The sequence below is a fragment of the Vanessa tameamea genome, chromosome 25 (genome assembly GCF_037043105.1).
Source record: "Vanessa tameamea isolate UH-Manoa-2023 chromosome 25, ilVanTame1 primary haplotype, whole genome shotgun sequence".
NCBI classification, from domain to species: domain Eukaryota; kingdom Metazoa; phylum Arthropoda; class Insecta; order Lepidoptera; family Nymphalidae; genus Vanessa; species Vanessa tameamea.
In genome coordinates, this window is record NC_087333.1 from 6,971,084 (window position 1) to 6,982,841 (window position 11,758).

Below are 11,758 nucleotides of genomic sequence, written 5' to 3' on the forward strand. Positions count from 1 at the left end.
GGATCGTTTTGTGCTGTTCTAATCCACAGCGAATCAAATAAAGGTTATTGAGATTTGAAACAGAAAATCATTTTTATAGTGAATTTTAATAAAATACATGCAAAACTATAATGTTATGAATTTTATTTTAAACAAATCAATAACTTTTATTTATGAATAAGTGGATTGAAATATTTCTGCACAACCGTTCTTTCAATCGGAAGGATTGGAAACCAATTAATAAATATAGTATCATCACAAAATATTCAAACAAACAAAACAATTTGCGAAAACGACAAAAGAGGGCAAATAAGCTTAACTAAGACAAAAAAGGTACAAATGGGCTTACAATTCAACTTAAGTATAAAAGGAAGCATGCCATATCGTCCAATCAAAATGGAAAATAAAAATTAAGAAAACAAAAAGACGAAAGAAGAATCGAGATGACGCTGTGGTTGTATCGTAACTAAAAGTTGTGGATTCTAACACTGGTAAGCAGCAGTGAGTTATCATGTGTTCAATTCAATTCATTTTGTGTTTGGCGGTGAAGGAAAACATTCCTGAGGAAACTTTCAAGTGTCGATAAATTTGCCACCACATGTTGGACCAGTGTGGATTAAACTCTAAATTGCGATGACTCTAGTCCAACCATGAGATAATTAACAGGGGTTTATAACTCTCTTGTATTAATATATCATAATTCATTTTGATTTTTTCATTTCAAACAATAAGAGTTTTATTTACATAACTTGTTCTTCACTTCGATCAACAATACCACATTGGTATCTTTTGTTAATCGAAGGTCCGTTTAAAGCCCCATAACATCATTGAATATAATCGCCGAATATGTTTTCGTTTTATAAATTATCAATTTAAAAATGAATATGTTTTTTATAAGTATATTATAAAAAAAATATTCAGTAGAATAATTCCGCCTAAATTTATTTATTAATATATATTTAATAAAGAAGATTTCTACAATTTATTGTTTTAATTACGGCCCTGTCATTTATTTTTGTTTTAATATTAATATTCGTCACGTTAGCCTGTTAGGGATTTGGAGCCTGCGGCTTCATAGTTAGCTCCTAGACCAATGTTTATATTTAATATAATTCATATAGTTTCGTTTAATATAGTTTATTAAATGACGATTCAAAAGTACTTGTAAGTCTACTTGAATAAAATATATATTGAATAAAAATAAATAGCAATCGTATGAGTTATCACAAAATTACCGTTTTTGGCGTACAAAATTGCTACGTGATACTAGATTTTTGACATTTCATTCTCTTAAAATTGCTGACATTGTTGTAATCTATTGCAATAGCAAAAATAATAAAGATACATAAAGCTTAGATTAACATATTCCATGCGACTAATAGCTCAGCTTTATTATACATTACAAACATTTCTAATTGCAATTACACCAACATTCAAAAGAAGCCAAGCCATCGCTCGCTGCGACCTAGCGATACATAGTGCGGATCACACGGACCAACCTTAACTCAAAAATAAATGATAATATGAATAGCAACGTATAATAAACAAAATGTAGCTTGGGTTGATGAAAATCTCGATCGCAGCGCCATCTGGATTATCCTTTAACAGTAGTTCACTCCATACAGCTATTATAATGCTGAGTTTGAGTTGTAAGACTGTATGCAGAACCTTACTTCTAGTTGTGCCTTCCGCGCAATTCCTATTTTGCCAATGTCACATAGGAACATAGGATGGAGAACACACTAACATTAAATGGTTGAGATTACATTAATTTTTAAATTTAGAATCTCAACCAAAGATGTCATGTAAAATCAGTCTTTTTTTTATTTGAGCCATTGGAATAGGCTTAAGAATAATAAACACAATCCATTAATAACTTATTTATTTGAAATAATTAACTTATCTCCTAAATATGAGAACATAAATAAATGAATATGAAAATTTCTATACAAATCTCAATGGGAATATAAAACTGAAGATCCATTACTTTTTAAATAATATACATTATACAATATTTTTATTCACAAAAATATTATAATGCCCAGTTAATTTAAAACATAAATTAATGTTTTTCCACATCAGTTTTGATAACAAGGTAATTTGGAAAAAAAGCAATGTCTGCACAAAAATGCACAGCAAATATATATTTTTTAAATTATTTATCAAGTAACAAAATATGGTTATATACTAAAATTTCGTTGTACCAAATTTTAGTATTTAATTTTTTTTGTTATTGCTACACTCAAATAGCACTGATCTTTCTGAGTATCATGGCTATTGAGATATACATATTAAACGCATAGCATACTCAATTATTGCAGGTAAAGCCACAAGAAGTAGTTAGTGTTGCACATAATGGACTACAAACAAAGAAGTATCCCAAAGTAATATCAAGTGGTCAGACAAGAGACATTGTTCTGTGACTTCAGAATGTTGGTGCAATACTATAATTGTGAAGAAAATTATATTTAAGCTTAATTCATCTTATAAATAAACAGACTAGTCTGAGGTGTTCTGAATGACTATTAATATGAATTCCCGATCCGGTGCAATCAATATCTCATGCCTTCTACTTCTCGCTCTTAAAAATGTAAGCTCATTTGTAGAATCCTGAAAATTTTGGAAAATAGATTTTATCAGCAGTAAATTTGATTTGTATTTTAGATATTAATTAGGATAACATAGGCTATAATTATAAAACAAGCATTTGTAATAAGACAAAATTTTAAGTTACCATTTCACGGACAACATTTTTAGCTTTTTCTGTAAGTTGACCGATCAATCCAGCATATAGAACAGAAGTCGCGTTATCCAAAGAACTCTTAATTGGAATGCCTGCGAAAAGTTAATTAACAAATGTTAAAATCATACTGTAAACAATATCTCATTAAGTTATTTAGATAATGGATCGATATTATGACAAGTTACTAAGGTAATGAATAAATTGATCAAACCTTCGTGGTTTACGATGACGACACCGATTACACCTTTGTGGGCTTGAATTCTTTTGATAGTTTCCTCTACTTCTGTCGCCTGAAACATAAAACGATGTATTCACGAGTAAATAAACGAGTTATTAAGAAAGGTAATGTGTATACCATTTTTAAATATCGTTTCCAGTAAAGCTAAAAAGTTATGTTTGCAATTTGATGCGAGGGCGAGAAAACGACAACAACTGTCACTTGCTTGACAGAGAGTAACTTTGGAAGTTTGGAAAGTGACAGTGTTGCTAGAGATGATTAGTTACGTATTTCAAGTTTCTTAAAAAAAAAACAGTAAGGTACCTTTTATCACAAAAAATTACACATTAAATGAATGGGTAACAATAAAAGATTTAATTTGTGTAATCTGAAGTAATTACAAAATTTAACATTTTCATTGAAGAAAATCTATTTAGAATATCTATATATTAAGTGGCAATAAATTGAAACTTGACGTTTAGGTTTACCATAGATTATAGACAACAACAATAAGCAAATCCGCAGGCGGAACGAGGCTTTGTATATTAATTTTTGTGCCCAATATTCGCTTTTTAGCGATGGCGTTGAAAAGTTCCACTGAACAAAAGCAATAAACCGTGTATAAAGTTTTACATTGAATGTAACTTTGGTTAAAATGTATGTAATTTGAGAGACAATGAGCGATCGTGCCGCTGAATGCTCTGAAACACTAGATCCTCGAGTACAGGTAAAATAATCGATAGTATAAATTACTTTAAACTACTGTGCAAAGAATAGATTATTTTTTATTGTAGGTAGTCATCTTGATCAATTGATATAAATACGCGGAAGAAGTTAATTATGATAAAAATAAACTAATGAATAAGAAAGAACGAAGTTGTTATGCAATTATTTATTTATTTATGGGTATTTTAATTCATAAAGAAATATTTGTTTATAAAACTTTATATCCTTTGTCCAAAAACGGAGTTTATTACAACAAAATGTTTTATTTAATTAATTTCTTATTGGATTAAAAATATATTACTATTAGCACAAATACCAATAATATTTAAAAAAAAAATTTAGTATATTATAGCAAGCACTTTTATATAATATAATACATACTTACCCTATATTGTTTTGAAATAACTGTAGGATTTTAAATAAAATAAAAATGATGTTACTTATTACTTTACATTCTTAGTTTTTGCTTTTCCTTCTCAGATTGAGTTAGAGAGGCTTAATACAGCAACAGATGAAATAAATAGACTCGAAGTTGAGTTAGACGAGGCACGTCTTGCCTTCCGTCGACTTCTCGCAGAAGGCCATCTGCGAATACAGCAACTAACTAAGAAACTTGGCACAAGTGTACACAAAGCACGCCCTTATTATGAAGCTAGATTTAGAGCTAATATTGTGAGTATTAACAATAAACCATGTACACTTAACAAAAATATAACTGATATTTTAAATGCAAAAGTAACTCTGCTACTCTAACAGATATAATACGGAACCGAAATTGATGAAATTTTTAATAAACCAAGCTTGAACAAAAGAAAGATAGGTTTTTATATACCTAAAACTTAAGACCGCTCCCATAACACGCAGGCTGAAACTAGATAATTAAAAAATGTTATTCAAAATTTATGCTTCCTTTTCTTACTCATGTGTCTATGCGAGTGCGCAAAACATTCTACCAACATCACATATAAACAGACGACACCTAAGATTAAGATTAATAAGTTACAAATTTTTGATAGCTTAATGAGAACATTCAATTGATTATTATTTGTAACAAAAATCCACATATAAAAATTGTAAAATTCGGCTAAAAACAAAGCCAAACTTGATGTTTAACAGATAGGTAAACTAAGTACACATAAAAAAAATTTAAAAACAAACCATAAATAAAAATGATGTAAAGATATTTAAGAGAATTTTATTGCATATGTTTCTTTTTTTTTCTAGCTTGTATCTAAGTCATTGAGTTCAATAATAATTTATTTATGACAATGACCATTTTAATTATTCTATTTTTGAAATTCTTTTATATCGTTGTGACCAGTAACATTATGTACATAATGTATCACAATGAGATCTATTGTTATATTTAGAACATTCATCAATATTTATTATAATTTACAAAATCTTTTCTTTATAATACAAAAGAATTGGTATCTTACATCTTTTATTATTGCGGGTAAAGATATAAAATAATAAAAACGAGAGATCTTTTCTTGTATACATATTTAAGTTCAAATGAAGTTCTTTTACTCGTAGAAATTGTCAAGGAACAAATGTTATGACTTCTTTTTTTTTTTCTCTATATCTCACTGTATTGTATACGGTTGTATATAATATTATTTAAACTGTATTTTTTGTTATTTTACTAACAATTTAGCGAAAGCAACTTCATTCCTCTAGTTTTTTTTTTTTTTTTAATTTGGATGTCGTTCTTCAGACCTCGCAAGAGCTGCAAACAGCCAACCTTGCATATGACAAAGCGAACAGCGCCCATGCCGCGGCTCGTGAAATGGTCTACTTGGCAGAGCAAGGCTTGGCGAGACTCGCCGAAGGTTCAGGTGGTCTCACACTCGATCCCGCGTGGCAGGAGATGCTCAATCACGCAACACATCGTGTTAACCAAGTACGACATAAATAAAAAATAATAATTAAAAAAATTCTATATGGAGAATCTGAAACAAAGTGCATGTGTGCAATGTGAGCTGCTCGTATGAGTTGTATTGCTACGCTCAGAATATCTCATCACACGCACACTAAGTCAATTTTCAGAAAAAAATCATAGTCAACTGGAAATATGCTCTACTACATATTTCGAATAACAATGATTTTTATTTTATATGCCACATTGGTTTTTCTAATAATAATTATTTAAAATAAAAGAATGTTTATTTGTCACCTCAATTCTACATTTTTAATTACCTGGTTTTCTAAGTCGTTATTTTTTCCGAGTCAGAATTAGAGTAAGATATCAGTACATCTTATGGAAAATTGAGTATGGAAAATAGTCTTAAGATTTTTTTTTTGATAACTGTGAGTCTCCCCGAAACTTCTCGTTTATTCAAAAGATTTTTTAGGCTGTTCGAAGCTTATGATAGGTTTTGTTTTGATATTATTGTAAACTGCAAGGCACTCATCTGCATTAGCGCAAAAATGATGAAACCTCCTTTAAACGTTTTTTTAATATCAAATAGTATAATTTAAAATTAGTGTCAAATACATATCAGTAAAATCTATAGAAGACAAACAATTAATTTAAAACCTTTAGTACTTTAATATATTATTCTTCTCGTATCAATCATTCTTCTTATTACCAATGCGTCATCGACCTTGGGAACTCAGTCGATGGCACACCTTCGTTTAGTACAAAAAACGTGGTACCCTAATTATCAGTAATATTTCGTTACGATAAAAAAATATATTTAAAGAATCTAGGAAAGCGTTAAGGGGCTTCGAGTAGTGTATTGCCTATTACTAAATTGTTAGGCCACGACCAAATTATTCCTCCTCCAAAAATAGTTACTTAAAAACCTTACAAGATATTTATTATAAAGGCAGAGTCTGACCGTGCGTGTGCCACGGTGACGCAGCGGTCTAAAGCCGCGACACACAGGGCGGCCGCTACGCTAGTGCAGCAGCTACAGAATGGTTTAAAACGACACATAGCCAAGTCACGGTAAGGGTACTGGGGATATATCACATTTATTCTCGAATGATCTAATGCTAGTTGAAATTTTATTAAACAGAATAAAATATAGCTTTAGCCATTTTTAATAAGAAACCATTATTAATTAATATTAATTATAATGTTCTAAGTTATAAAATATGAGCTTGTAATAATTTCACATGCATGAACTTTGCTATTGAAAATAACAAAAAAATTAAATACACTGTAAACATAAACTGGTTGCATTTTTTGTGCAGATATGTTCCAACACACAGAAACATTAACGATGGTGTCGTTAGTGTTTCTACTAACTAAAACAGTTTTTTTTTATAGTGGCAAAGACACGCAAAAAGTGTTGCCAGTATAAAAATCGATTTCTCTTATAAATTGTACTAATAAATATAATATATTACAAACTTTTATTTCATTGGATTGGTATATTTCTGCATAACCCGGTCCAATTTTAAGCTATATAGTTTTTCGAATATAGAATTTAAATTCGCATGTAACGGAGTGTATAAGCACATATTATTTGTAACTCGAGAAATGGCAATGACGCTAAAATTAAAATATATCTATATTTAATTGATATGTAAAACTTCTTAAGTCTTGCTTCGTAGCTTAGATTTTAGAGCACTAATACTCATTCTAAGGCGATCTATTTCTTTGCTTGTTTAGTTTGCACATTTCTCTTTCAGGCACGCGGCGACGTCGCGTCCAGTTTGGTATATTTTTACACATTTATTTTGCATATAAGCACTATATTCTTTTCATCTTAATTTGCTTGTGATTAGACAATCGCATGAATTTGAATTTTTTTTAATTTTAGTCAAAGTAAAAGAGGAATTTAATTAAGATTTATTGTTGATTGTGTAAAGATAATTCGTTCGCCAACTTTTTGGCAGATCGGAGCATCGATCGATATCGATGGTGTATGCTCTGACCTAAAATTCAATTCTGGTGTTCCACAGGGCTGCGTACTATCACCAACTATATTCCTTCTGCATATCAATGATATATCGCAAATTAGTAACATTCACTTCTAAAGATACGATTGCATTGTAAACGCCGTGTCAGCCCGCGCTAATATTTCTCGGGAACACGTCAACGAAAATCGCTACAAAAGTTTGTTTGAAATCGAGTCTATTAAAAAGTGTCTCGGACTGTGACTGACTAAATTTGACCTAATTTAACCTTAATAAGACTCAAATTTGCGCGTTGATCACTATAAAGTCACTCATTTAGAGAAAATCCCCTGGCTTCCACAGCCAGTATCTGAATACTTGGCGTCGGCATTTCGAGTGTCGTTACTCCAAGTATCTTCCATTTGACTGCATCCCACGTAGAATGCATATCGTTACAATTATATAAATTTTAGTTAAAAGTTAGCCTATTAATAAGATATTTTGAGGAACCAGAAGTGATTTTTTTAAAAAATAATTAAATATCAGCTACGAATAATTTAATGTTGACTAAATAAGTTAAACAATCTATTTCTCAAAAATAATCATTAGCAACTCATAAGTAAATTATTAAGTGATAGAAAATAAAGAATTAATTTGACACGACCGAATCGTGTGAACCCTCCGACAACCGACGAGCGAATGCCCCCCGACATTCTTTTTTTATCTGTATTTGTGTATTGCTGTTGGCCCTACTGGCCTTTACAGCGTCACCGAACGTTGGGGCGAGTGCTAAGACTCTGCCTTAAGGTGAACCCTTTTGGGCTCGAGAGTGACGTTCGTCCTGAGGGTGTCTCCTATGAGATCGCACCTCGGCTCGGAACGTAGTCGGTGGGGTGTGAATTTAAGCACTGAAAGAATTTACTGACGTCACGGCCGCCTCCGTGACGCCCCCCCGACATTCGTTTGACGTTCCCTTTTATAGGCAAGTCACTGGTGTTGCTACTTTTTAATCCTATTTCCTAACAATATATTAAATTTCCTTTAACGATATCCTATCTATAGTATATTCCAATGTCAGGGAGGGTAAACATAAACCTTAGATTCACATATTGATATATTGTGTACAACAACCAGTTCTTAGTTATTTCATTTTTACATATTTATTATTTTATATTACACTTAGCCACAATAAATTTGTAAAAACAACTTTGCCAATTATAAATACGTGACAGTATTTCAAGGTCAAAGCTGTTTATGTTTTCTCCTACCGTTGGAATTGACTATATACACTTTGGAATATTAATTAACAACTCTTTCAGACCGTACTTTGAAGAGAAAGCTCGTATAAACGCCGCACTGGAAGCTCAGAAGGCAAGGATCCAGACTTTGGAGGAGCAAGTCGCGGAAGCTAAGCAAAAGTATTCAACAGCTCTCAGAAACTTGGAGAGAATATCTGATGAAATACATCGACATAGATCTAGAAGACAGTCGGCTAAGAATGGTATGATTTTTGGCTTAGTAAGTTATATGCTATATATATATAGGCTTTATAGTTCGGGGTGTCAAAGTAGCATGCGCAATCATGCTGTCCGTGATGGATTGGCTACTGCTGGGGCGCATCAGACGTTCTAAGCACCGGCGAGTCCCACATATTGGGGGGGAGGGGTTATGTAGGACTCGCCGGTGCCAATTTGAATCCCACATATCCCCATTTCAAATGGAAGAAGCGCCTAAGAGCGTATAGGACTTCAGAAAAAACATTGTGCATCGACAAAAATCGGTAACAATCGTATCGTACTTAACTAAATTGATTGTCAGCAGTTATTTGGTCCTAAAAGGCGCGTGCAATTTTATAGACTAATAAATGACGTTTCTAAGAACAGCAACAGTACGAGCGGGCATAAGGTGGTTTTACGTTTAATACAATTCTGAGTAAAATGACGATTCCAAAGTGCTTTTAAAGGTCAACTTTGATTTTGATTTCTGATAAAAACCTGTTCTGTTCTTGGAATTAATGGATACATATGTAACAGAATTATATTCATCTCACGGCTTCCTAACGATAGTTTCCTTCCGAGCACGAATTAATTATTATGACATACCCAGCTCACGAAAAGTGACTGCTATCCTGGGCTTAAAAAGCACTTTTTGTTTAACATCTCTCTCCGTCTCTCTGTTCTATACAAAAAATCTGATTGTGATGCTCATACAACAATGGCACTGATAACACGTCTGTGGAGAAATAATATTTAAAAAAAAAAGATGCAATATTTAATTCTTGCTTTTCTTACATTAATAATATCCCGCTTCAATGTCGACGTATTTTACAGATTATATATACAGCCATAATTCCGTTTACAAATTCCAGACATCGATCGCTCGACAATAACGGACACTGCGAGCGAGTCCAACGCGAGCGAGACGATGGAGGAGCTGTGTGCGCACAACAACGACGAGCACGTGCGCGAGTGGCTGCGCAGGGTGGACCGCAGCGACCCCGACACCTGGACCGAGATCGACCTCGACTACTCCAGCCCCGAGGAGGTCGGACGGCTGTTTCGATTTCTTAACTAACTACGCTGGTGATTTATTTCAAATCAGGGGCTGGTCTCGTATTACATACGCGCTAACGGAGGGCGGGGGCTCGTTTGCTTTGGATATTTATGACGACTCGAGGGTCATAGGAGTCTGGACGATGATGACGATCTAAGCCAGCTGATGCGGACTGCACTCTCCACAGATAAGTTTCGAAAAGTGCTCGCTGCGGCCGCGCTCGTCGCCCGACAAGTCCCCCCCCAGCCCGCCCTCGTGCCGCGCGTCGGCCGCGTCCCCGCGCCGCATCATCCCGCGCGCCCGCGACGCGCGCGACGCCCGCGACGCCGCCCTGCGCGCGCACCTGCGGCACGGCCGCCGGCCCAGCCTCGACGCGCTGCTGCACGACACCGGCGAGAAGGTCAAGGAGATGTTCCAGGGTGAGTCGCGCCTTACGCCTGGTAATGATAAGCTCGAAAGGAATTTAATATTCGATAATGTTTTCTACGTTTGGAACAAATTTATTATTTCTAAATATGTAATATATATGTATATAACAAGCCACGAGAGGATGAAATAAAACGAATTTACGTTTTGATTTCGAATCGATATCGTTAATTATTAACCTTGAATAATCTTTGATACTCATGGGTCTACGAGGAAAGGGCCTGTTTAATGACGGAGCTGCCATCGGAACTGCGAGAGTAAAATTACAGTGGATATAAGTAGTTAAGAGGCTCTGACCGTGTGCGCGCGCAGGGCTGTCGCTGTTCGGCGAGCGGCGCGGCTCGGGCTCGGCGCCGCGCAGCCCGCGCGCGCGCCGCTCGCCCGCGCCCGACGCCGCGTCCTCCGCCTCCGACGAGCGCTACTCCGACTCCGACAGCCTGGCCAGGTGCGCCCGCATCCGTCGCTTTAATCTCTAACACCGCATGCTCTTCCGCATATTTGAGTTGAAAGAATTTGCATCGAAATACTGTTATCCGACGCCCACCTGACGCTCGGCGCCCTGTTCCAGCGTGGAGATGCTGACGGACGACCAGATCGCGTCGCTGATGCTGGACGCGCAGCTGGAGGCGGTGTGCGAGCGGCTGGCCGGCGTGTCGCGCGCGCCGCACTCGCCCGAGGCGCGCTTTTGAGCCGCCGCCTCGCGATGGGGCGTCGTTTGCGATGTCACGAACACCATCTGTCCGTTGAGATGCGATGGAGCTCCAAATTCACCTGTATTTTTTACGTATGATTATTTGAAGGTAAATGGTAAATAATTTCTTTAATACTTATATCGTTTACGTCGACTGGAATAGATAAGGATTTTAACCGTATTTAGTTAATGATAAGGTTCAATTTGCAGTGTTATAAAATTCACGTTTATAATTATTTGTACATTTACGTGATTTATTCAGGATTATGAACCTTACAGTTGTGGCATAGTGTTCAATTTATGATGATTTGAAATGTGGTCGAGTGTGTATAGTCGTCGGAGTCAAAGTATTTGAAAATTATGATACTACACGTTGTTGAAATTGATCCAAGTTAGGATTTATAGAATTTTTTTAAACGACTTAATACCTAATTGTTCAAGTGTTAAGATAGAAATTGCCTTGCGTAATTTGATCAAAAACGCGCTCGTTTTCAAATCGTTTAACACTATTTCTCAAGTTTAAAATAAAACGATGCAATTATTAAATTCCAATTTACGCAAGTACTGTATAGAT

At 34.8% G+C, this 11,758-nt stretch overlaps 2 protein-coding genes across 2 annotated transcripts; one reads left to right on the forward strand and one right to left on the reverse strand.

The window, feature by feature from the left end:
* Positions 1 to 2,094: 2,094 nt before the first annotated feature.
* LOC113396473 (dynein light chain roadblock-type 2-like) lies at positions 2,095 to 3,177 on the reverse strand. The gene is made up of 4 exons (XM_026634411.2): positions 3,078 to 3,177; positions 2,934 to 3,012; positions 2,714 to 2,814; positions 2,095 to 2,589 (listed from the first exon to the last, which is right to left on the reverse strand). The coding sequence occupies exons 1-4, from the start codon at positions 3,078 to 3,080 to the stop codon at positions 2,479 to 2,481; spliced, it is 294 nt and encodes a 97-aa protein (XP_026490196.1). The 5' UTR covers positions 3,081 to 3,177; the 3' UTR covers positions 2,095 to 2,478.
* Positions 3,178 to 3,446: 269 nt separating this feature from the next.
* LOC113396471 (uncharacterized) lies at positions 3,447 to 11,198 on the forward strand. Its single transcript, XM_026634410.2, has 9 exons — positions 3,447 to 3,666; positions 4,146 to 4,337; positions 5,383 to 5,568; positions 6,497 to 6,618; positions 8,834 to 9,015; positions 9,883 to 10,058; positions 10,255 to 10,486; positions 10,806 to 10,938; positions 11,062 to 11,198. Exons 1-9 carry the CDS (start codon positions 3,616 to 3,618, stop codon positions 11,180 to 11,182), a joined length of 1,395 nt encoding a protein of 464 aa, XP_026490195.2. The 5' UTR covers positions 3,447 to 3,615; the 3' UTR covers positions 11,183 to 11,198.
* The last annotated feature ends 560 nt before the right edge of the window (positions 11,199 to 11,758 follow it).